Source organism: Pygocentrus nattereri, chromosome 3 (assembly GCF_015220715.1).
Source record: "Pygocentrus nattereri isolate fPygNat1 chromosome 3, fPygNat1.pri, whole genome shotgun sequence".
In the NCBI taxonomy this organism is placed as follows: Eukaryota; Metazoa; Chordata; class Actinopteri; order Characiformes; family Serrasalmidae; genus Pygocentrus; species Pygocentrus nattereri.
Window position 1 is genome coordinate 7,941,587 of NC_051213.1, and position 27,287 is coordinate 7,968,873.

Below are 27,287 nucleotides of genomic sequence, written 5' to 3' on the forward strand. Positions count from 1 at the left end.
CATAAAATGGCAACGGGATTGAGATTACTTATCTGTATCGTACGACTGCCTTTGTGTGTGTGTGTGTGTGTGTGTGTGTGTATGTGTGTGTGTGTGTGTGTGTGTGTTCTCGTACTTCCAAAATGGTAACTTTACAGGAGAAGGAAAAAACCTTCTTTACTTTTAATGTAAGTCAATGGAACCAGAATTTTTTCCAAGTCATTTTGGGATGTTTCTTTTGATCCATACATCATTTTTACACACAATGTAAAGGACAACAGGCACTTTCAAATTATGTCAAGAACTGAAAAACAACAAAAATGGAGATATGAGGTTTTGTTCTGACAGCAGCGATATACAGTGTGTGTGTGTGTGTGTGTGTGTTTGTGTATATGTATAGTACAGTGCGTTTTATTCTATAATATTCTTACTTGTCATTATTTCGGTGTGTGTGTCTTTTTTACTCTCTGAGGCTTCTGTAAGTTGGCACACACGAGGACATGACTTCTCCTCTGTTTTTCTGTCCCTGTTCTGTTCTCAAATACATTTGTTTTTGCAAGGCCCATGGGTCATATTTCAGCAGTGCTGCTGCCCAACAGAAAATAAATAAATAAATAAATAAATAAATAAATAAATGAAAGTTGCCCACATGGCTGCTGGATGACTTTACCCAAGGCTAAATGTTCTATTCTACTCCAGAAATTAGATTTCTTGGACATGTTTGTGTGAGTATGCATGTAACTGTGTGTCCTGTAGCTATGTGTGTGTGTGTGTGTGTGTGTTTGTGTGTTGAACATGGTTACCTGAAGGTTGGAAAGGGCAGACATTTGCTCCTGGGGTTTTAGCCTTTGTATGCAGGCAGTCAGAGTTGAGAACGAGGACTGGGCTGAGTCACCGTGCAGCTCAGAAACACACGCATGCACATGCGCACACACACACACACACACACACACTCACACACACACACACACACACACACACACACACTGTCTTTACTGAGCAGTCTGCTTGCTCACTTAGAACAAAACCATCAGGACACTGACAAATTGCTTCTGATGATGTGCTTTACTAGTTTACTCCATGTTTTTCTTGAAAGTCAGCTGATCAAAGTAAGGGCCTGATTTAGCACTCACACCATTTTTCCACCACTGAGATTATATATAGCCATTTAGTCAGTAATAACAGTGAGAAAGTTTATCATGATTATGACTTGATATCTCATAATACTGAGAATTGTTCATAGGTATGACTGAGTATCTCATAATTATGACTTGATAACTCATAATACTAAGAATTGTTCATAGGTATGACTGAGTATCTCATAATTATGACTTGATAACTCATAATAGTGAGAATTGTTCATAGGTATGGCTGAGGATCTCATAATTATGACTTTATATTCATACTAATGAGAACTCATTTCATAATTACAACTTAAGATCTCATAATTATGACACAATAAGTGTCTCATCAATACTTGCTATCTAATAATAATGAGATCTCATTATGTAGAATGTATCTCATAATTACGACTTGCTATCGTCATTGTAATAAAACGTCTCAAAATTGTGTTAGTATCTCATAATTATGATTTCTTTGTCTCATAATAATGAGATCTCATCTCATAATTACAACTTAGTATCTCATAATTATGACACTAAGTATCTCATCAATAATTGCTATCTAATAATAATGAGATCTCATTATGTAGAATGTTTCTCTTAATTTGACTATCTCATAATTACGACTTGCTATCTCATTATAATGAGAACGTCTCATACTAATGAGATTCCGTCTCATAATTATGACTAAAAAATCTAAAAGAATGTCAAATTAATCACTTACCATTTAAGTATGTTCATACACTCTTATAATTATGACTTAGTATCTCATAATTTTAACTTAGTATCTCATAGTAATGATTGCATCTCATTTTTGTGAAAAGGTGCATCATTATTCTATTTTAAATCATGATATATACGAGTGTCATTATTATGAGACTAAGTCAATATTAAGATTTGCTAAGTCAATTATGACATACTGTGAGATAGTAAGTCATGATTGTGAGATACTATGAGATAATTATGAGAACCTTTCTCACTATTATGTCATACTAACCTGGATGGTGAATATTAAGACTACCTGGTGTTTTGTTGGTGTCCATCCTCTATAGGACGAGTACCTGAATGAGGATGTGGACGCGCGGGTGATCGAGTACGAGGACAACCGGCCATTGCTGGACCTTTTCCTGCAGAAGCCTATGGGCATGCTGGCGCTGCTGGACGAAGAGAGCAGGTTCCCTCAGGCCACTGACCAGACGCTCGTCGGCAAGTTAGCCACACAAACACACAGACACACACATCTGTAGGGGTATAAATCTCTGAGTTGATTAACGATTCAGTTACAGTTCTGTAGGATTCATGCACGTCTCGAATTTCTCAGAATTGATTTGGCTACAGTTCAGAATTCTTCTTGAAAATACTCTGAATACATAGAGAAACTGTTTACATAGCAGTGATAAATGGACTAAATGGACAGTAAAAGCAATACATCAGATATTTTATGGGAATGTTTACATTTGAAAGTTGAGAATTTTGTTCAGCAGAAAAAATGAGTACTTTTTGATTACGATTTATTTCAAATATCTCTAAAGTGATGCAGTTGAAAGCAGATCTTAATAACTTCACAGCACCTTTGGGAACCTGGACCTGGAAGGCATCACTTCTCAGTGGTGGTGTTGCATTTATTTGATACAAAAACAAAGTAATCTAACAAAGAAATAGGCAGAATTTATTTAGCTTGTGTCACAAACTACTTTAAAGAACAATAACATGAAATAAGTGGCCTATAAGTCACACATGAGTCATGTTTTATCATAACTCTGAAAAAACGAATTATAATCATCTACAGATTGTAATTTTGCACATTATCACTGAGCATCCAGCTATAAAGGCAACATGGAGCTTCTTTTATGTTGTGATAGAAAACACAGTAGCACACAGAAAGCTCCAGTTCTACAAACTGATCCATTTTACTATTACCTACTAGTCTGGGGACAGATGTCCGTGAGTTTACAGAGACAAAGCCAAAGATTCGGAATTGATCCCTGCAAGATGTTCAGTTTGACTATGAACCCCTGGGAATTTTGGGCACTGCTGTAAAACGGCAAAAATAATAGACGTCTATTGCAAGAATGACAGGCGGCATTTGTGGAATAAAACAAAGCAAAACCAAAGATTTTTTTTAAACAGCTAATTCATTCATTTCATTAATTCACATAATAATTCTATTTTATGATTGTTTATATATATATATATTTCTTCTGTTTATGCATCTACATAATAACATACAGCAATACTCTTGTTTTGCTCTTTACTGCACTTTGTGATAGATGACTTTCCCTTTGGTATTAATAAAGTCATCTACCTACCTGCCTATTTAACTAAAAGAGTTTGTTGTAGTATTATTGTATTTTAATACTATTAAAATTTCACAACATACCATTTACTTTGATAGTTTGCACTGTCCAAATATGTAGACATGGAAAATTATGAATTATGAGTTATGAATTCACTGCTGATGAACTACAAAGTCCATTTTATCCTCTCCACTTACTGTATAGCTGCTCTTTGTAGTTCTACAGTTACAGACTGTAGTCCATCTGTTTCACTGATACTTTGTTATCCCTTTTACCCTGTTCTTCAGTGGTCAGGACCCCCATGGACCCTCACAGAGCAGGTACTACCACCCAAATACTACCTGCTCTGTGAGGGTCCATGGGGGTGTAAATGCACAGTCGAGTCACGTTATTATGACCACCAGCTCATATCCAGAGTAACCGCTGTGTGCAGCACGGACAGCAGCTAGACGGGCTGGGAGTGACTCAACAAGGTCGTGGTAGGTGGTCACAGGTATCTGTAGCCATGCTGAATGCAGTGCATCCCACTGCTGCTGGAGGGTGTGTGAGGGAGGATCCATAGACCAAACAGGATGGTCGAGGTGGTCCCACAGATGCTCAGTTGGGTTGAAGTCTGGGGAATTAGGGGACCAGGGCAATACTTGGAAGTCTTGGTCATGCTCTTCCAGCCAATATTGGACATTTCTAGCCATATGACCTGTCGCATTGTTTTTCTGGAAGATCCCATCTGCCCCAGGGAAGACAATCAGCATGTATGGGTGTACATGATCTGCAAAGCTGCATTCATTCCCAAATCGGTTGAGAGTGCCTTGCACATGGATGAATGGGCCCAGAGAATGCCACGAAAACATTCCCCAGACCATAAGCTGCATGAGCTACGTGCTGAAAGTAGGAAGTGGCCATAATAATGAGATCGACTATTTATATCCACCTGTTTATCCTACAGCAGTTGAGCCCCACCAATTCACACTGAAGTTATAAGGAGTGTTTCAAGTCTGACCTCTTTTTAAATTAGGTGCAATACAGGACCGCCAATTAGAAGAAAGCTCATTTGCATACATCAGTCTTAAAAGCACAATAACAAAACAGTCTGTTCAATCCCAAGGGATAAAGTAGAGCTGGAAAATGGATGTTAAAGTGAATTTTGACTGTTTTTTTGTACATAAATCATGTAAAAACACAATACGAGGACTTCACAGGAAAATATATCATATGGGCCCTTTAAGGTAGTGAAAGCACAGCACTATACAGTGCAGAGGTCTTTTGAGCATAACCGAAATACCTCACTGGCACACTGCAAGCTTGGCATATGACCTTTGGGTGTCGTATGACGAGGCATTCCGGTGACTGACACAAACACACATGCTTGTACACATGCACTCTCGAGAGCTCATACAGTGACATAGCAAGGAAAGACAATCTTTCATCAAACATTTACGGCCGCGCTGCATCTTCAGCCGTTTTCTCCTGGGGAGAAAGACTTACAGTAGCGTATTAAGGTGTCATCTGAATAATTGAGTGTGCTTTGCCTGGCATTTATCTGCCTTTCCATGAGCTCTATGGCTGCAGTGAATGAACTGAGTAATAAAAGAATGAACGAGTAGGCAGGAATGCATGAATGAATCGACGACGTAGTGTGTAAATGACTGTATGTGTGAATGAATGGCGTTTCAATTCAACCTTTTTGTTGTTAATTCAGAAAAATTTGAGGACAACTTGAAATCCAAAAACTTCTGGAGACCAAAGAGGGTTGATCTTGGCTTTGGAATTCATCATTATGCTGGAAAGGTATCCAAGGTTTTACTTTTTTTTGTGTGTGAGTGGTAGAACACTTGGATTGGGGGTGCGTTTGTGGGTAGAGGGCATGTTGGGTATGAAATAACAGAAAATTTAGTGCAAAAGCTCACCTATTAAACCACTGACATGCCACTCAGTTATTAATCTTAAGGCTTTTATTCAATAACTGCTGGGTCAGCCCCTGCCAGCTCACCTAAACCGCTCATGTGAAGCGTTACAGCTTTTCAGAGCTGTGAGTCGTTTTTACTCATCAGTTTATAAAGTGTGCCCCATTTTGCTCTAATGAAATCGTAAATGTTGTGTTTAACGGCTTACAGATCGACTGAACTGAGCTGAAATATTATCTGGGTACAACTACAACAAAAGGCTGGCTTTACACTGGGAAATTTCTATGCAACTAGTTGAGTGTTGTTAGTTGCCTGCAACATATTTTCTGTTCAACTTGATGGTTACACAAAGCAGTTGCATGCAACATATTCCATCACTCCCATATGTCTCCAGATTTGTGATTTTACTTGAATGTTTTAAAGGAAAACACATTTTGTTTGTTTGTTTGTTTCCTTGATGTGACAAGACAGGCCCTAATAGGCCTGGGCATGACCTTACTGTAAATTTTAGTACTAAAAGGTTAAATGTGTCTGTTTTTACTTGTAAAACAAGAGTGGAGCTAATTTTCCTGAATGTGTTTCTTTATTTTGATCAGGTGATCTACAATGCTGCTGGGTTCCTGGCTAAAAACAGAGACACTCTACCTGCTGATATCGTCCTACTGCTGAGGTCCTCGGAGAACGACCTGATTCGCAAACTAGTCACCCATCCGCTCACTAAAACAGGTACTACGGTGCCAGATAATTACACTCTTTAGCCGTGGCTGTCAGTCTTTGTGGTTTTATTTATTTGTGGAATTGCAGCTATGTATTATGCTCTGCAGCTTGCGTTGCAATAATTAGAATTGAGTTTGATCATCATATACATTAAAAATGTATTTGTCTCAGTGTTTAACTACAATACTGCCGTGTGTAACACAGTTTAGAAAACATCCATATAAAACCCCAATTCCAAAAAAATTGGGACGCTGTGTAAATGAAATTAAATAAAAGCAGAATAGAATGATTTGTAAATCTCATAGACCCATATTTTATTCACAGTAGAACATAGAGAACATATCAGATGCTGAGATTTACCTGGATGTAGCATGTGGTTTAGTGTTGTCTTGCTGAAATATGCAAGGCCCTCCCTGAAAGAGACGCTGTCTGGATGGGCGCATATGTTGTCCTAAAACCTCTCTATATATATCAGTATCGATAGAGCCTTTCCAAATGTGTAAGCTGCCCACGCTGTAGGTTCTAATGCAACTCCAGACCACCAGGGATGCAGGCTTTTGAACTATGCACTGATAACAAGCTGAATGGGTCCCTCTCCTCTTGAGTCTGCAGGACATGGCGTCCATGGTTTCCAAAACGAATTTCAAATTTTGATTCATCTGACCACAGAACAGTTTTCCTTTTTGCCTCAGTCCTTTTTTCAATGGGCTTTGGCCCAGAGAAGACAGCAGCGTTTCTGGATCATGTTGATTTATGGCTTTTTTTGCATAATAAAGCTTTAACTTGCATTTATGGATTGCATGGCGAACCGTGTTCACAGACAATGATTTCCGGAAGTGTTCCTGAGCTCATGCAAGTGATAGAATTCCAGTACAGAATTACGCCTGTTTTTAATGCAGTGCCACCTGCGGGCCTGGAGATCAAGAGCATCCCTTGCGTACAGGGATTTCTTCAGATTTTCTGAATCTTTTGATGATGTTATATTCTGTAGAGGGTGGGATACTCAAAGTCTTCATAATTTTATGTTGAGGAACATTTTTCTGAAATTGTTCCACAATTTTTTCCACAGTTTTTCGCAGATTGGTGAACCTCTGCCGGCCTTTTCTTCTGAGAGACTCTGCCTCTATACCCAGTCATATGTTAGTTGCAAATTGCTCTTCCAGCTGTTTTGTATTAGTGCCACTTACTTTTCCAGCCTTTTCTTGCCCCTGTCCCAACTTTTTTGAGATGTGTTTCTACCATCAAGTTCTAAATGCGTTCATGATTTGTGTTCTATGTTCTATCGTTCTATCTATGAGATTTGTATCTATGAGATTATTGCATTCTGTTTTTATTTACGTTAATTTACGTTTTACACAGCTTTACAAAGTTTCCCAACTTTCTTTTGGAAGTGGGGTTTACAACTTCGCTATAAATACAACATACATCAGTCAGTGCATGCATGTGCAGAATTTCAAAGTTTAAGAAATAGCAGCGTTCATCAAAACTAATTACATTATTGTGCTCTAGCATGGCTGTTTATTCCGGTGTTTCTCAGTCCAGGACCTGAACTACCACTGTTCTGAGTAGCTTAGCGTTTCACCTGCTCCAACACATCCACTTCACCTGAGGACACTCAGGCTTGCTAATCCATTGATAAGGTGATTAAAAGACAGCCTGAAATTAAAATTGAGCTTTTTAATCTTGTTAGTTTATGTCCCTCCTCATATTAAGCAGGATTAATATCATATCATACCATTTAAACGACAACATTCTTCTCTTCACCTAATCTTTCACTGCAATGTGACGCCTCGCCCCGCCTCTAAAGCATTTTCTGATTTTTGATTACATCACTGTGCAGCAGTGGTTGGGGAAAAATTACTAACCAGTTATATCATGTTTCACCTCCCCCTCCCACCACCCCACCTATCATTGGCTGTGTTTGCATGCAAAGATTTTTGCCAAATGTGATTGAATACATCCTGATTACAGATTAAGTCTGAGGTGTTTAAGCTCAGTCTATTCAACAACCTGAGGGTAAATCTTCGTTTACATGCTCACTACAAGTAATCAGATCCAAAATGACGTGCATGTGTGGAGAACCACATACAGCAAACGTTACCATGTCAGCGAACATCACGTGAGTCCAGTCAGAGACGGGTTTTCAGTTGCGCGCTTGTTTTTTATTACTTTAAAATGATGTCAGACTCAGAAAAACGTACCTCACGTCCTTATTAAAGAAGGCCGAACTAAACTTTCCGATAGGGAATGTAATCAGATACAGGCGTTTACACGGCTATTCTTCTTCTATTTAACGGATTATTTACAGGATTACCCACCTCACTCAATCAGATAGAAACAGTATTCCAAATGGTGTCAATTGTACTAGACTGTGCCAATTGAAGTGTATACACGGACGTGTTCTGTTCCAATTGAGCTATCAGTCGGATTATTAATGGATTATTAGGCTGCATGTAAATGTGGCTATTAAGAGAAAACACTCAGATAGTTTAGAGACCCTCTGCCACCATGTTTCACTCACAAATACATCACTGTACGGAAGGAAATGTGTTATAATTCCCATTTCACATGGAAATTAAGAGAGTTAAGCAGGGTAAACACTTAAATGTCCAGTGCAGGGTTGCTAACCAAGGACGAAGACTCAGCAAACACACGTGTATTCTGTTGGTATTGCTAAGAGATGAGACAACAGCAAATGCCTTTCACTTCTTCCAGCTTACCATCCATTAATCCCTGGTCATCCTTTTGCAGCCAAAAGCTGGCCCCTCCAGAGTGAGTACAGCATGCAGGCGAAGCAGGGGTCAAATCAGCCCAGAAGCGCAATCACTCAATCATAAAGCTTTGTAGCTGTTTAACGTAATAGTTCTGCAATAAATTCAATAACTCGAAATTGCGCTTATCAGCCAAGACGTGTTCGGTGTCTGAAGTTCACATCTTTTGTTTTGCACTGGAGCTGTGAGGCTAATGTAGCTAACAAATGATGGCATCTTACACCCCACCATTAAGCACTGATACCTGATACTGGTGGTGTGATGATACCTAAATCATCACACCACCTTCCCCAAACAGCACTGAGTTGTTAAGTAATCTCAAATTACGACTGATTATAAGTTAGGTGATACTTTATTAATCCCACAAACGGGGAAATCCCACCTCTGCATTTAACCCATCCGTGAAGTGAAACACCACATAAACACACACTAGGGGGCAGTGAGCACACTTGCCCGGAGCGGTGGGCAGCCCTATCCATGGCGCCCGGGGAGCAATTGGGATCACTGGGGATCAAACCGGCAACCTTCCGGTCACAGGGCCAGTTCCCTAACCTCCAGCCCACAACTGCCCCCAAATGTGGTTTATGATGCTTTTAAGTATACTGGTTTCTGTAGACGTGGACAAAAGTACAGTGGTGCTTGAAACCGTTTGGAATTTTCTAGATTTCTGTATAAATTTGACCTAAACTTCTTCAGGCTATCACCCAAGTCCTAAACGCGGATAAAAAGAAACCATTAAACAAATGAGACAAAAATATTAGACTTGGTCGTTTATTTATTGAGGTAAATGATTTAATGTTGCATATATGGGAGTGGCAAAAGTATGTGAACCTTTAGGATTAGCAGATAATCTGAGGGTGAAATTAAAGTCAGGAGGAATGGCACTCAGATGTGAGCGACCACCCCATTTTATTCAAAGAACGGGGATCTATCAACGTTAAAGCACCACTGTATGCTGTACGGCTATAAATGGTAGTAGAAGCCACCTTGAGGACTGAATTTTTACTGTACTTTGTTTTTTTTACACTATATATATTTATTTACACTGTATATGGGTCATTCCACTAGAATGGTTCAAATTGGACTTTGACATTTTCAAATTTTTTGCTTAAATGTATCATTGATATGTAAACCTCACAGTCAAACATGTAACGGGGTCGAGTGTGACGGGGTTGTGATTTTTGCACAAAATGGCCGCTGCTCTACATACTGTATACCAGAGAGAGAGCACATGGCATGCATGAGATTCAGAATTAGCTTATAGTTTTGAAATAAAAAAAACTTTTTTTATAAGTAATAGTTTTCTATCTTTTTTTCATGTGACGGTGTTGAGTCACTGAGTTTGGCGACCACAATATCACAAGATAAATGACCAAAATTAAATAAAAGAAGGAAGCCACTTGCCTGTCTTTGCTGTCCTGTTGTCCAAAAGACTTGAGTGATGTCACTTCTTGATGTATATGGATCATATGGATCATACCATTGTTTTTGTGGGGGAGATTCATTTGTGTTATGGGGTTGAGGGGTTACTTAGGTACAGAACTAAATAATGTGATTTTAATAAATAATTATCAATTAATTTTGAAAAATAATATCACAAACAATTAAACACAGACAGTTGTTTAGGTTGACATCAAAATATATGGACTTTTTTATAGTTGTATTTGGTATATTCTAAGTATACTTTCGTTGAAGGCCATGAGGGACATGACAAAATAGGTGGTGTCAGCAAAAATAAATAAATAAACAAAGTTCTCATAAAAAGATCAAATAAAAAAAATACACTGTATTAAAGGAGATATTTCAGTGTATGTGTAAAGCTGTTAAAATATAGATTTTTGTGACCCAGTAGATAAAATACACCTAAAGAGGAGATGAGGACTCAAAATGTGCCATTTCCATGGAATGACCCATATATACAATCAGATTTCATACAATTTCATAGTATTGTACCACTGTGAAAATCCACATACACAAGTCTCTTAGAGGTTAACATACAGCTTGAAACAAGCGTGATGCTAATTGGTGATCATAAGCTTTGCGTGTTAGCTGCATTAGCCTTGTAAATCCAGTGCATCAGTAAAGAAGTAAAACTTTACATTATTATTAATGATTAAATTAATTAATTAATTATTAGACGTTAATACGTTTTGCCTGATCAGCTACATTTGGGTTCTTGATTTCATTTGATTGTTCATGAAACTGCCTCTTTCACTCTCTCACTACTCACTGAAATCTCATCGTCTATCTCTTGGGGTCTGTGGTGATTATTCAGGGTGATAGTAGTTCTGTCGCATCTTATTAAAGGGAAATTCCACTGGTTTGATGCGAAATGCTTCACTGCTGAGAGACTCGGGGATCTGTTTCACAGGTGATGATACCATGTCTACAACACAAATATAGCCATTTTATTTACGATGCAAAACCACCAGTGAACCTCTGCGAGTCTTCTGAGTGTTCATATGTATAGTTGATGGTGGTGCACTAGTGATTTAATCTGGAAAACTACGTTTTCTTTGTGGGCCTCGCCTTAGCCTGCATGTTCCTCTGCACCATTAATATCTCATAATGCAGTGTTTTAGGCCACAACCTTTGGGCCCACCTTATATCAAGGGTCTTTAATTACTGTGGAGTTACACATGAGTAACATATGTCACATATAACACTAACTACTGATGATTTACTCAATGTTACAGGTGGATTACAGCAGTACAGCCTATGCAATTATGCGTGCGTATCAACTGCAGTTTTGCTTAATGTAATTACACAAGTGTATCTTCTACACAGGAGCTTTCCAGTAGGGCAGTGTTGAAGTTTAAGTCTGCAGTCCTTGTGTAGTTGCTATGTAGGTACTGTGTAATAACGAGTTGTAATAAAGACTTTGGGGGAAATGCAACACATTTAATTAACATCATGAAAGTGAGATTTTAAGATAAAGGGACATCTGTTTGACTGTCAAATTGCAGAAAGGTTTAAAGTTGAAACATTTACAGTGTCACAGCACTTGCAACATAAATGCTAGCTGAATGTTAGGAAAGCTGGCAGATACAGTGTAAGGAATGCCTTAATGTACGCTATTAGATACTTCCGTCTCCTGCTGGAAAAAATAAACAAAAAAAATGCTGTTCCAGTCTGATTACTAATGTAATTACATTTGTGTTATTACCCTCATGTGATTACATGAGAGAGAATATACTGTTACAGTTATTAAGATACACTAATGTGATTACAGGATGTAAAGCTGAAGCTGACATACATGTTATTACATACTTCTGCAGTCCATCGTAACATTGGCTGAATTATTAGTAGTTACATTGTTGTTCACAACTACAGGTTTTAGAGACACTTAATATAAAGTGGGACCAAACCTTTGAGTGAAACTGTAAGTCAGTGTCTCAGGCTTCAGGCCTGACTGCTGGAGCTTTTGGAGACATTAAACTCTTCAGATGTCTGGTTCCCATCACCAGCACTGTGAAGAGTTCAGGCTCTAGAATGAAGTATTTTGCATCAAGCAGTCTAAATGACTACACCTCTAAAACTGGTGGCTCTACAAGGTAAAGAAAAATGGTTCTATTTAAAAACGAGAACACTCAAAGAACCATTGTGCATGGTTAAAGGGTTCATTGCATCATTTAAGAGTTCTTCAGATTGACATGGTTCTATATATAACCTTTTTGAAAAGGGTTCTATTTAGCACCAAAAAGTGTTCTTCTATTGTTACAATGTCGAGTCTGAAACAATAGAAGAACGTTTTTTTAAAAAGGGTTCTATGTAGTGCCAAAAAGGGTTCTTCTATTGTTACAATGTCAAGCCTGAAACAATAGAGGAACGTTTTTTTTAAAAGGGTTCTATGTAGCGCCAAAAAGGGTTCTTCTATTGTTACAATGTCAAGCCTGTAACAATAGAAGAACGTTTTTTTTTAAAAGGGTTCTATGTAGCGCCAAAAAGGGTTCTTCTATTGTTACAATGTCAAGCCTGAAACAATAGAGGAACGTTTTTTTTAAAAGGGTTCTATGTAGCGCCAAAAAGGGTTCTTCTATTGTTACAATGTCAAGCCTGTAACAATAGAAGAACGTTTTTTTTTTAAAAGGGTTCTATATGGCACAAAAAAGGGTTCTTCTGTTGTTACGATGTCAGTCCTGTAGCAATAGAAGAACCCTTTTTGGTCCTACATAGATGCTTTTTCAAAAAGTTTATATATAGAACCATATAAAATAAATTCTCCATCAATCTGAAGAACTCTTTTATGAGGCAAAGAACCCATTAATCATGCAAATGGTTCTTTGAGTGTTCTTGTTTTTTTTTTTTTTTTAATAGGACCATTTTCTTCACTAAAGAACCCCTGAAGAACCACAAAGTGTGTAAATATGCAGAGGAATTCTTATGAGTCTTATTGAGGGACGTTTTACCTTTCTACGCTTGACGTAGGTGACCTGGAAATGAGGGGTAGATCTTCCTGGACTAGTATTTGGTCTCGTTCATTGATCAGGTGAACAGCAGGCGTCTAACGTCGGTGGTTTTCTAGCTGGTCGACGGTAAAATCAAAAGTCTTGTAGTGGATCTGTGCTGTAACCCCGTTGCTCTATTTGTGCAGGTAATCTGGCGCACACTAAGGGCAAGACGTCGGGAACGGCCCGTCTGGGCACACGCACTCCTCAGCGCACCATAAACTTCGCCAAGGTACTGCTTCCCGCACGGTTCGCAAACTAACCACTTTATGAGAGAAACGTGTTTGATGATGCACTGCCGTTTCTTGGTTTCTCACCCTGCTCTTCTCTTTTTCTCTCTTTTTGTTCTGTTTCCCATCCGACTTGTATTTCTGCTGCACTCTACCACCTTTTTGCACATGTCTCTTTGTCTAAAGATGGGAGTTCTGATGTTATTCAGTTCCCTCTCAATCAGTGAGGTAATAACACATCTCTCGATATTTACCCACTGCAACCCATATAGACACGAAGAAATACATGTGACCTGTTCTGCTTTTTTCATCAGCTCCACAGTGTTTTGCCTGTATGTGTACACGACTGTAACCAACCATCTCCGTCCCATGTGCTCGTGTTTTGTAGATGTGTTTGTCATGGTATGGAGTCTGGTCAGGTGAATGAGTTCATGGTAACACTTTATTTGAAAGCCACCTACATTGGGGCTTCATATTACATGCATAAGCTTCGAATAGCACATTTTCAGTACTGTGCAAATGTCAAAGACGACTCTGCATGTATTTATTTATGTTTCAGTCGAAACGACCATTAAGCACAAGTTATTAATTTTTCAGCAGTGGGTAAGCATTCAAAGGTCTCAACAGCTAAATATCATATCAATGTTATCTAGTATTTATTTTGCCTTTTCAGGAGACACGTTTTTTTATGAAATCGTCAGGAAAGAAGTCTTTCCACGCCTCCAAAGTTCAGGTTTAGAAGCTGGTCAATGATTTTCTCAAGTAATCAAACCCATTCAGTGGTGAGGTCTGGGCTCTGGGGCGGTCAGTCCATCGTCCAGCTTCTTTGTTTGATGTGTCCGTCTCCTTTTCTCAGTGAGGTTCTTCTTGACGGCTACACGTCCTTTCAGACCCACTGGTCTTCTCACAGTGGAAGGATGGACAGGAACACCTGTGGGTGTTTTCAGATCTGAAGCAGCTTGATCTTCTCCTCTTTCTCAAAGATGAAAGCTATGAGTAGTTTTGGTGTCTACCAGGTCTTGCATGGTTGCCAGGAGTCCCACTTTCTCTGTATCGTTTAATCATTTTTTGCACTACAGTTCTGGAAACTCCTGTTTTTTCTTTTGACTTTCCCTTTTCTTATTCCAGTGGATTATCTCACATCTGATCTCCTCAGAAATATTACCTGAATATACTTGTGCTTGATGTCAGTTTAAACTGAAAAGTAATAAATGAAAGGTGGTCTCTGACTTTTGCACAGTACTGTATAAATCACTACTTGAGTATTTATGAGTAGCCTATGCCAGTAATTGCAAGATGACACTGCATTGACAAAAAGGGCCTTACACTAAAGTGACGGACCAATACACGTACTTCCATTAATTGGGAATGATGCTTCATAACAGGGTTATAAATGGAACAAATGTCCTTCACTTAGTTTAAGGCTCCTTATGTCAGCATAATGTCATTTACTTTATATACACCGATCAGGCATAACATTATAACATAGCTGCTCTTTGTAGTTCTACAGTTACAGACTGTAGTCCATCTGTTTCTCTGATACTCTGTTACCCTGTTCTTCAGTGGTCAGGACCCCTATGGACCCTCACAGGGCAGGTACTATCAGGGTGGTGGATCATTCTCAGCACTACAGTAACACTGATGTGTGTGTGTGTGTATGAGGGGATCAGACAGCAGTGCTGCTGGAGTTTTAAACACTGTGTCCACTCACTGTCCACTCTATTAGACACTCCTATCTTGTCGGTCCACCTTGTAGATGTAAAGTCAGAGACGACAGCTCATCTGCTGCTGCAGTTTGTGTTGGTCATCCTCTAGTCCTTCATCAGTGGTCACAGGACGCTGCCCACAGGACGCTGTTGGCTGGATATTTTTGGTTGGTGGACTATTCTCAGTCCAGCAGTGACACTGAGGTGCTTAAAAACTCCAGAAGCACTGCTGTGTCTGATCCACTCAGACCAGCACAACACACACTAACACACCACCACCACCACGTCAGTGTTACTGCAGTGCTGAGCATGATCTGATAAAATGGACAATGAGCATAGAAACAAGGAGGTGCTCATAATGTTATGCCTGATCGGTGTACACTTAAGTGGTTCCTTATTCAGTGGTTATGAACGGGTTATGAAGTCTCTGTGAATTCCGCCTTTAAATACAGTGTTACTGAATTGATTTTGTGAAAGACATGACGAGGAGTTCATTTCCCATATTCAGCGTTCCTGCAGCTTCTAGTGCCACAACACATGACTGTCTATTCCCAGCTGCTGTTTTGCTTGGTAATCCTACAGTTCTGGTTTACAGTTCAGTGAATGGTTGTATTCTCTAAAGCAGTCTGTGGTTCTGTGATGCCTTCCCAGCCTAGGAGGAAACATGGTGTACATTTAAAGATTTCACTGTCTGAAGTTCCACGCCGGGAACTAATTGAGACTTTATACATATTGAAATGAACAGTCTTTGATGAGGAACGTGAATATATTTCCATCAATTTGCATAGTAAGTCATGCTCTCTTTAGAAATTTCACATCAAAGATTCTGCCCATTGTTTCCATAGTAGAGATAAGGCCACCTGTGCCAGTGTCTCCAGTCTGCAGATTTGCTTTGTGTTTGATGTAGCTCGGCAGAATGTCCTTAAAGCGATAGTTCAGCAGAAATCTAATTTACACCGTTTACTCTTACCCAGGGTGCAGTCAGACAGGCACCATAAGGCTAATGTAGCTAACAAGTCTATTACAGATTGCATGCCTGAATCATCACAAACTTCTCTTCAGACCTAGAACTGTCGATTTTGTTCTTACCTTTAGTTTCCTCCAAGCGTTTAAACTTTTTTGGGCCTTTCCTTTCATTCTGAGACGGTTCCTAACATCTGAAGTGGAAGCTTAATCTTCATCAATGAAAAGAACATCATAAACACAAAGTGCAGCTGACGTGAAGGCCACTAACCTTTGCTGCCCGAGGTTGTCTAGTTTAGCCTGGTGCTACTTTGTCTGAGGCTGCTTCGCTTAATGTCCAGTTGTATGAGAGCTGAGACCTGACAGTGTTTTTTTCAGAGACCCTAGGCTCTCTGATGCTTTAAATCTGAAGCTGTGGTCAGTGGATGTCCTAAAACTTGCTCAACGTGTTTAAAGACATACTTTTGTCCATTTTGGTAGTCAGCTTGTTAGTTACGTTACACTTGCTGTTCCAGGACAAAACTGACTTGCTGATAGAAACCAGACATCACAATGTCTACAACACATAATGTCCATTTAATTTACTATCCAAAACCACCAGTGAGCCTACGCATGCCTTCTGAGTTTTTATGTAAGGGCGATGATGGTCAGTAATATTAAATCTGATAAAAAATCCATTTTCATTGGGGATTTTTTTACATGACATTGCCCTACATGTACCTCACCTACACTGTTAGTGTCAAAAAAAAAACCCACATACAAAACTATTGAAAAACAAACGTCTCAGCCATCAGCGTATTCATAACCATTTCATGTATTAAACTGTCTGTGAGGTGGATTTTAGAGGCATTAAACTCTTCAGATGTCTGGTTCCTATCACCACCACTGTGAACACTTCTGACTCTGTGCTTTTCTCTAGAACAGAGCAGTTTACACCAAACCTCTCGGAATTACTTTCTTTACATCTTAGCCGTTTAATTATAGAGGCATTTTTGAAAATAGGTGGAGTTCCCCATTGACAACGTGTGGGTGGTGAATGGTTTAGGCATGCAGTTTTCTTGAGGCGAATTGGTGACATATCATCATTTTTCCTGTTTTCCATTCCTTCCTAGCTGCATTTGCCTTATAGCTCCAGTGCAAAACTAAGGAAGCAAAACTGAAACATTAAGCATTTATTGACTAATCAATTCGACTGGCACAAAGTTTTGTGTACATTTTCTGTGTGAACTATCACTTTAACACAAAGGCTACGTTCACATTACCAGGTTGAAGTGGCACTAATCTGATTTTTTGCCCTAATGTGACTCAGATCTGGTGTTTTCAGGGCCGTTTGGACACTAATCTGATCTTTTCAAATCCGACCTGAGCCACTTTCATATGTAGTCCTAGATCTGATATCTATCCGATTCGTGGCCATGGGACCTTAATGTGATGCTCAGATCGGCAATCATGTGCTTTTTTCCCACTGCACATGCTCCATCATTCAGCGTTACCATGGCAACAGCGCCAAACACATGTTAAAGCCTGTAAACGGTGGAAAAGCAGCTCATCTCACCTTTTTCTCCTCCGTCTGGCTCTAATAATGAAGCTGAGAGCTGATCAGAGTTAATGATCTTCTCAGCGAAGCTCGTTCTGCTCGTTAGTTTGTGCTGATGATGCAGTGATTCAGTCACGTGACGTTACCGAGCAGGAGGAGCTCATGAGGGTCATTTCAGGACGCCGGTTCGTTCACATTAATGACTGATTTGAATCATTTATCTAAACCAGTGTGAACCATCGAGGCAGAAAGATCGGATTTGAGCAAAGAGGCTTGTAATGTGAACGTAGCTTAAGTTTAGTGTGTGCCATGTTATGTTATGGTGAGATGAATAAACATTTACCTGTATACCTGTATATGACTAGAAGGAAAAACCTCACAGATTTGTTTGATTAGGTGTGCTTTATAACCTGGTTTCAGGTTTGAATCTCATCTGTACCAGTGGGTTACCAAAGGTCAGTGAGAACACAATCAGCCATACTGTTATTCAGGGGGTAAAATAAGAGTCTCTTTCTTTTCTACTGCTTAAAGTCATGCCAGACAACTAACAGCACAGTAAAGCTATTGTCATTTTTCTTCTGAGGACAGCGAGGCACTCAGCTATGCTGCATAGCCGGTAGTTCAGAGACATTCAGTTGCATGTTGTCTGTGTGTCAGAGGTGGTATGAATCAACCTTTTGCCTCTCATATGCGAGGCAGCATGCGGTCATGCATTAGGGGAGAGTCTCTGGGACAGTACATAGAGAATGGCCTTCACTAAGGTCGAAACAGTTACCTAAAAAGGGGAGAAACTGTGTTGTCAATTCCAACCCAGGCTTGAAGCTGTGTTTTGTCTTTACTGTCCCACATGTTGGTCTTTCATCCCTTTTTCTACAATCAGATCAGACTGTTTTGTGGTTTTCTGTGTTCACTTTTTTCTATGCATCTCTCTTTCAGCCTCGCTCTCGGAAATTAACACTCACCCCTGAAAAAAAAAAAACGCTTGCCTTGCCCGTTGAGCACACCGTACATTTCCAAACGGTGACTGTGCATTCGCCCCTGGTCCATGCTTCTGGTGTTACCTTCTATTTCTCCTTTATGGCTTCTCCCTCCAAACGCCAATAAACCCACCACATTTAGAAAGACGCTGTAGAAATGAGGCCCCCTCACTGTGCCTTATTGCTGTTTATTGTTGTCATTAGAAGGCAGTTAGACCCTTGCCCTGCCCTTGATACTCTAGATTCTCATTGCTGTGGGTTTTCAATAGGCTGAATATTTTGTGTGTGTACAGGGGGACAGCGGCGGGGAGAGCACGCACCACCCTCGAGAGACCACCAACATGAGGACTCAAACCGTGGCCTCCTACTTCAGAGTGAGAACGCTTTAGTAAATTATAAAGCAGTTGATTTATGTGATAATACAGCAAATCCACTTTTAGTTCAATGCCTGTTCAGTCAGTTCATTGATGACATCAAATTCAACTAAAAACAGACTTTTTCATCCTCAGTACTGAGTTGTGGAAGTATTAATGACCAATAATCCTTGGAACACAGGAATTGTGTTGATGTCCACAACCCTTCAGCAGTTTGGAATCATTTATTGTTAGAAATCGAATGAAATAAGTTCTTAAAAATGGTTCATCATTCTTGAACACTCAAGGAACACTTTGCATGATTAAAGAGTTCTTTGCATTGTGAAAGGGTTCTACAGGTTGCTGGAGAATGTGCTGTAGAGGGTATAGGAGATTAGTGTCATGTGCACTGTAACTCTAACTGCACCTTTCTTCTTTTGGAGCAGTATTCTTTGATGGACCTACTTTCAAAGATGGTGGCGGGACAACCTCACTTTGTCCGCTGTATCAAACCCAACAATGACCGCCAGGCCCATAAGTTTGACAGGGAGAAGGTTCTGATCCAGCTCCGCTACACTGGCATTCTGGAGACAGCCAAGATCCGCAGACAGGGTTACTCTCACCGGATCCTCTTCACCAACTTCATCAAGAGGTGATCTTGCACCAGCTGTCAATTAAAGACTGTAGGACTTTTTACTGCACAGTTTTGTGTTTTCCAGCTCTATTCCACTTTATTTCAGCTCGGGAAGATCTTGATACGTAACTCATGAGATAAACACATGAAAACACTAAACTGTGCAGTGCAGCGGTTCCTCAGGACAGAGAACCGGCAACCGCAGACAGTGAATATGCTTAAGCTTTTTTGCACACAGTGTGGAGGAGATTGATGCAGCTTTTTCAGACACAGGAAACAAGCATTCACCAGCTGTGCAGTGCTGACTGTTATTAAGACACATTGTGCTTGCAGGTACTTTATTCTAGCTTTCCGAGCAAACGAGGAGCCGGCTGTGAACCCTGAGACATGTGCAGCTATTCTGGAGAAGGCTAGGCTGGAGAACTGGGTTCTGGGCAAGACAAAGGTAGAAACCCAGGCTGATATAGACCTGCTAGGTGCTACTCTTTGCATGATGCCATAGAAGAACCATTTTTATTTCCTTAAAGAAAAGGATGTTTCTTTAACCCTTGTATGGTGTTGGGGTCTGTGGAACCTCAATATTTACCAATAGAAAAAACGATGTTTTATTATTATTATAACCCCAGATTCTTGGCCTTTGCTCATTTTCTGTGAAGAACATATAAAATAACTCTTTTTCAGTGTCTTCACTCTGTTCACCCAACCCCCCCCCCCCCCCCTCTCAACACATGTGGTGTTAGGGTGAACCTGTGGGGAATAAAAGTGAGGAGGTGCTGTGTCCTTCACTCTGTTCTCCTCCTACTTGGCCTACTGTTACTGTGCGTATGTGTTTGCATATGTGTGTGTGTGCATGGATGGGCTGCTGACTGGCTACAGCTGCTAAAAGTGATCCCTACACTGGAAACATCTGGTATTTTTACATAAGTTCTTATGGCTGTCTTGATTTAAAAACAATAATGCAATGGGTCCACCAGACCACTGAGTAACAAACATATCAACATCACCCAAGGGTTAAGGAACTGTTTGTAAATAAGTATATTAAAGTATATTAAATATGTGTGAATGTAAAAATATACCTCCACATGATGTAAGAACCCTTAAATTGATAAAGAAACTTTATTGGATGGTTCTTTAAGTATTTAGAAGGTTCTTCATACACACATCCCTTATTCAAACACGGGTCTTTAGGGAACCTGAAGTGGTTCATCTGTGACATCCATCAAAGAACACTTTGTGGAACCTTTTTAAAGAGTGTATTGCTGTGATGCTTTTTTATTTACTCAGTTGAGAGCATCGCTGAAATTATAGGAAAACTTATAGGCTAAAATTATAGGCTAAACCTCCTTAATGTTGAAGAAGTTAAAAGCAACTCAAACAGTGTGATGTGTCATAGTTGTGTTTATCATTCTTTGGATTGCTTTAGGAATTACGTGGAGATGAGCCTGTGTTTGCTGTTGTGTTCAGGTCTTTCTGAAATACTATCACGTGGAACACTTGAACTTGATGATCAGGCGGAACACAGACCGGATCATCCTGGTGCAGGCATACGTTCGGGGATGGATGGGCGTCAGACGCTACCGCAAGATTCTGGAGAAGAGAGAGCAGAGTGCAGTAGTCCTGCAGTCAGGTATTCAGCAGTCTTAATAGCTTGGTTCAGTGTTGGGAGCTAAGATCATCTGTTCGGCTCCTTGGTTTATATACTATGGTGATATACACTATATTGGAAAGTATTTGCTCATCTGCCTTCACATGCATATGAACTTCAGTGACACCCCATTCTTAATCCATAGGGTTTAATATTATGTCGGCCCACCCTTTGCAGTTATAACAGCTTCACCTCTTCTAGGAAGGCTTTTCACAAGGGTTAGGAGTGTGTTTATGGGAATTTTTGGCCGTTCTTCCAGAAGCACATTTGTGAGGTTGGACACTGATGTTGGACGAGAAGGCCTGGCTCACGGTCTCCACTCTAATTCATCCCAAAGGTGTTCTATCAGGTTGAGGTCAGGACTCTGTGCCAGTCAAGTTCTTCCACATCAAACTGGCTCATTTATGGACCTGCTTTGTACACTGGTGGGCAGTCATGTTGGAATAGGAAGGGGCCGTCCCCAAACTGTTCCCACAAAGTTGGGGGCATGAAATTGTCCAAAGTCTCTTGGTGCTGAAGCTTTAGGAGTTCCTTTCACTGGAACTAAGGGGCCGAGCCCAACTCCTGAAAAACAGCCCCACACCATAATCCCCCCTCCACCAAACTCTACACTCGGCACAATGCAGTCAGACAAGTACCGTTCTCCTGGCAAACGCTAAACCCAGACTTGTCCGTCAGATTGCCAGACAGAGAAGATTGATTCATCACTCCAGAGAACACGTCTCCACTGCTCTAGAGTCCCGTGGTGGCGCTTTACACCACTGCATTCCATGCTTTGCATTGCGCTTGGTGATGTAAGGCTTGGATGCAGCTGCTCGGCCATGGAAACCCATTCCATGAAGCTCTCTATGCTGTTCTTGAGCTGATCTGAAGCCCACATGAAGTTTGGAGGTCTGTAGCAATTGACTCTGCAGAAAGTTGGTGTCTCTGTCATTTTACATGGCCTACTAAGTCATGGTTGAGTTGCTGTCGTTCCCAATCGCTTCCACTTTGTTATAATACCACTGGCAGTTGACTGTGGAATATTTAGTAGTGAGGAAATTTCATGACTGGACTTGTTGCACAGATATATATATATATATATATATATATATATATATATATATATGTGTGTGTGTGTGTGTGTGTGTGTGTGTGTGTGTGTGTGTATATATATGTAAATATATATGTGTGTGTGTGTGTGTGTGTGTGTGTGTGTTTTCACAATTTGTTAAGCTCAGCAAATAAACAGAAATTGTGCACTAACATTTGCTGAAAAAAAGCCATATTTAAGTGTGTTCTCTGTAGAGGATGTTAATAATTTTCACTTAGAAAATAAACAAAATGTGTAATTCTAAATGACCTAGCACCTGCTTACATCACAGAACGTCTGTCTGTTTATGTTCCAGCACATGATCTTAGATCTGCAGAGACTGACCTTCTGCAAACACCTTCAGTTGAATACAGAAAACATGAAGAGACTCTGTTATTCTGATTCTAAACTGTGGAACTCAATTACACCTTTTATCAGTTGGTCCAGCTCAGTGCTCACTTTTAAGAGGCATCTAAAACTCTTTAACCTTTTAATTAAAACCCTGTCTCTTGGTATTTATTTTGATTTGTATAATTGTCTTATGTGATTTTAAATTAGTGCTTCCTTGTATCACTGTGAAACTTTATTGCCTGTTGGTAAAGCACTTTGACCTGCCACCATCATTAAAAAGTGCCCTATAAATAAAGATTATCGTTATTTTCATTACACCAGTCAAATCAGTGAACAACATGAAGGGATCTTTGTTTTTCACAGTATAGCCAGATGGATTTTTATCATTCATTATCACCCTGAGGGTCTACTTTTGAGCATCATATTTTTTTAAAGAACATGCTCCCCCCAAAAAATGAACTTTTGGTGTCTACCTGCTGTGGAAACAGACAATGTGCTTGACAGATCATCCCATCCATCTCAAAATGACAAATTCTTTCTTCCACTCAAACTTCCTAATTTTTCAGTTTTTTTTCTTAGTCATCATCATTGTCTGAGTATTGTCTGTAATATACAGCTGGCAAATTCCACTAGAATCTTTTTTTTTTTGATGCATTCATTTCCACGTCTGACCAGTCAGGCTCTTGAGCAAGGGAGGGTTCTTTTGTTATTAATGGTGGATATTTGTGAATTCTTTGAAATTCAGCTGATGTAGTGGTTTGTTAAAAGGGAATAAATGACCACCCCAAAAAAGTGGTCATTTGGCATTCAAGACACAGGATCTGCATTTTTAGTGGCCAAAAGGTTACATTGTGTCAGGGTCTAGTAAGGAGCTTCTGGGAGTAGGCAGTGTTGACCCCTGTTAAAGCTAATTTGCACTTTACTGCGAATGTCTAATTTCACTTAACCTTCATGCATTTTATTTTTTGGCTCTGTGTACTGTGATGATGTATGACACCATTTCTGATTGTTCAGAGACCCAGTGAACATATTTCTTCCTGAAGCTAAAGACCATGTCAAGGTATTTTGATTTCTGTCTTTATCTCCAGCATATAGAGGGCACAAAGTGAGAAGACAAGTGGCTGATGATAAAAGCAAAGCCAAGCTGGAGAACCTCATCATTAAGCTTCAGGCTGGTAAGAACAGCATTAGTTACCATCAAAGCTCAATGGTAAATTTCTCCTCAATCAGGCTCCTCATGGTCCTCATGAAAATTCTTCATCTCTGTATTTAGTGTGTCGAGGGTATCTGGCGAGGAAGACATACAAGGAATTAGTCGATGAGAAGAACAAAGCTGCTGCCAAGATCCAGGCCCACTATAGGGGACACAGAGAGAGGAAAAGTTTTCAAAAGAAAAAGTATGCTCTGAAAGTACAATATTCTAGATTGGATACAGCAGAACGTACTAAGCAGAAGATATTAAAATAATGATATCTTGCTAACATGCTTGTGCTGTTTTTGTTTAGGGAGGCCATGCAGAAAGAAAAAACACAGAAGCAGGAGGTTGCACCAAAGGAAGACAAGCCAGCTCCTTCAGAATCAATCCAGGAAGGTGAAGGTGTAGAGCCAGATGATGCAGATGAAAAGGCTGCTGTGGTCCTCCAGAGCAACTACAGAGGCTACCGGGAGAGGAAGAAGTTTAAAGAGCAACGAGAGCGGAACAAGACTCTATCTGGAGATGAACTTACTGTCCCTTCTTCGAGTCCTGGAGAAGATTCTGGACCTGAAGAGCAGCTGGATGTTGTGGCTGAGGAACAAGAGGCAGAAGAAGCAAACCAGAAGGCAGGAGAGGAGGATGTGGATACTGAGCAGGAGGCCAAAGCAGCCACGGTTATCCAGAGCAACTTTAGAGGTCACAAAGAACGCAAGAGGCTCCAGGAGGAAGGGAAGCTCCCAGCCAGAGGGACAAAGGCCAAGCATACCCAAGCAGAGGTAAAGGAGTCTGTTGCAGAGTCCTCAGTGGCAGAAGAACCAGGACAGAAGGAAACAGCACAGCCCGCAGGAGGAGAGGAAGAGGAGGCCAAAGCAGCTGTAGTCATCCAGAGTAACTTCCGCGGCCACAAGGAGCGCAAGAGACTCCAGGAGGAAGGGAAGATTCCGAAGAAGAACAAGAAGGGAGAGGAAGTGGTGGAGGCACCACTTGTAGGCCAGGCTGTTCCAGGTGGAACCCAAGAAGAAACGCAAGAAGAGCCCAGCACAGACCAGGCAGAGCAAGACGAGGAAAGAGCGGCCACTGTCCTGCAGAGTAACTACCGAGGCCACAGAGAGAGGAAAAGACTCAAAGAACAGAGAGAAGGAGCGAAAGGTGCTCCAGGACCCCAAGATGAGGAGTTGCAAGAAGAGGAGATGAGGAGGGAGGAGGAAATGGGTGTCCAACTGGAGCGAGAGGAGGACGCTGTGACAGAAGAGGGACAGTACGATGAAGAGCAAGCGGCAGTGAAGATCCAGAGTAACTTCAGAGGGTATAAGGACAGGAAGAACCTTAAGGCCACAGCCCAGAGAGAAGAAGAAGAAGTAGAAAGGTTCTCCAAACAGGTGATGAACCAAAACTATTTTGATCTGTGTATAAAGTGTATGAGACTGCACCACATCCTTGGGTTGGGGCTCTGTACGCAGAACCAGGCTATATCTAGAACTATGGGGTCTCTAGTTCAAATCTAGGAGAGGCAGCCAGAGAAAATAACTTGGTACCAGAAGTATGTAGGTTCATGTCCTACTAGGGCCAGGTGAATTAGCCAGAAATCTCATCACAATGCATTTTTCTGTATCACAGGGTGATCATTTGTAATTTCTATATGTGTATGCATTTAATGATTATGAATAATTGTGCATATATCATAAAGAAAAGAGTGCCTTATAATCATGCAATATTTAAAAATAGCTTCTTAATGTATTGCTGGTTTTGTGCTGTAGCGAGTGAATGGCTAGACTTCTGTCTTTTCTTGTAGTCAGTATAAGGCAGCCAGCTAGTGTACAGAGGTGGGCTGGTTAAATTGGGAATTCAGAGGTGGGAGAGCCCTATTTTTTACATGGGTGTCAACAATGTGGGAACAATATAGTTTAGCTGTTTATAATTCATTTGGCATTATATAGAATTCTCATCACTATCATAAAAATGTGGTTAAAAATAATCTGTCTGTGTTTGTGGCTTCATTTTTTAAGAGACTGCTGCTAGGCATGGTACAGCTTAGCCAGAAAACTTGCAAAATGCTTCAACTTTGTGCTGCACTTTACTGCCAAGTGTTCAAAGCCATCGAATCAGCTATAACTGTGGTATGTCCTCGAGGAAGGTCCTGTCAATCACCCTTTTAAAAAGTGCACTTAATAATCTGACTCCTGCAGAAAATCAGATTTTGTCGGTAATTTGTTCAACGTGGTTTACCTTCCCTTTGGTTAATGGGAAAACTCCTGGACTACAGGAATCAGGTAATAATCAGAATTCTGCTTTGAAATGAACTCAAAGCATAAGACGCCACATAAATATAATGCAAAATAAGACCATTTAATAATGTCACTTTACCGGAAAACATGAAACATCATCTAGAAGATGAAGAATTTTTCATTTTTCTGATTCTTCATTTCGTCATGCATGTTTTTGGTTTCAGTGTCACTCCAAAACATTTTGTAACTGAGACAAATGAAAGAAATCGGAGCAAGAGTATGCACGTGCTAAAAAACCTGATTACTGAGCTAAAATCCAACTCTTTTTTTTTATCAAATTCTAGTCAAATTCTAATCCTATCTAAGAAATCTGAGTATGCTTTTTACATGACCATTGGATTAATTATGTAACTGCTGCAATCCTATTCTGATTGGATTAGTACGTGAATGTAAACGCTATTTCTGTGTCCATTGGGAATCCCCCTTTCAAGCAGTGGCAAAAAATGAGCAAAATTGGCAAGAACATGTACCTGTTCAAAGCTTATCTGTTTATTATATTGAATACTTATGAATGAAGACTGTATCAGAACCGTTTAACTTTCCCATTAAATTAAAGTACCAGAGCTCTGCTCCTTTTGCCTTTCACAACCAAACGCTGCTCCAGTGGGTTCCGACCCAGTTCAAACCCCTGGAAGTGGAAGGGTTCAAGTTCAAGCTTTTGCTGCTAAAACCAGCTTAAGGAAGAGAACAGCACAATCATTTTATCTAAAACTCATGAAATGTGCATTATCGATATTGAAAATGTCCAAGATGGATAATCACTGTTATCATTTTATTGCCCAGCTCTGTGCCCTACTTCTGACTATTGTCAGTGTGCCAGTAAGCTGGGCTCTTAACCCCAAATTCCTTCAGGCAGTTCTGTCTCCCCTGCCCACAGCAGCTGTAACAAAGAGCAAGAACTGCTCAGTGACCTTACCATGACAAAATAAAGGTCGAAATAAATCACAGGGTAGTGATTCATATCATTGTCTGGGCTTTTTTTCAGTCTGGTAACCATGATTTAATGCTAATAAGAGTCTGTTGAGCATTTGTCTCCACATATTTGTACAGCCCACGGGATCAAACAGACTAAATGGTGTCAGCTGTTCTGACATACTGTGCA

General features: G+C 40.2%; 1 protein-coding gene across 6 annotated transcripts in view; it reads left to right on the top strand.

The window, feature by feature from the left end:
* myo3a (myosin IIIA) overlaps nucleotides 1-27,287 on the top strand; it is a 169,642-nt gene that overhangs the window by 126,497 nt on the left and 15,858 nt on the right. For 5 of the 6 annotated variants that reach the window (XM_037536677.1, XM_037536673.1, XM_017705496.2 and 2 more), the window contains 12 exons: nucleotides 2,153-2,306; nucleotides 5,097-5,185; nucleotides 5,898-6,027; nucleotides 13,384-13,469; nucleotides 13,654-13,695; nucleotides 18,944-19,024; nucleotides 19,450-19,655; nucleotides 19,971-20,082; nucleotides 21,102-21,264; nucleotides 23,794-23,880; nucleotides 23,979-24,102; nucleotides 24,211-25,279. In XM_037536677.1, coding sequence (XP_037392574.1) covers nucleotides 2,153-2,306; nucleotides 5,097-5,185; nucleotides 5,898-6,027; nucleotides 13,384-13,469; nucleotides 13,654-13,695; nucleotides 18,944-19,024; nucleotides 19,450-19,655; nucleotides 19,971-20,082; nucleotides 21,102-21,264; nucleotides 23,794-23,880; nucleotides 23,979-24,102; nucleotides 24,211-25,279 — 2,343 coding nt within the window. The remainder of the gene's footprint in view (nucleotides 1-2,152; nucleotides 2,307-5,096; nucleotides 5,186-5,897; nucleotides 6,028-13,383; nucleotides 13,470-13,653; nucleotides 13,696-18,943; nucleotides 19,025-19,449; nucleotides 19,656-19,970; nucleotides 20,083-21,101; nucleotides 21,265-23,793; nucleotides 23,881-23,978; nucleotides 24,103-24,210; nucleotides 25,280-27,287) is intronic. The other variant, XM_037536676.1, reaches the window with a different exon arrangement.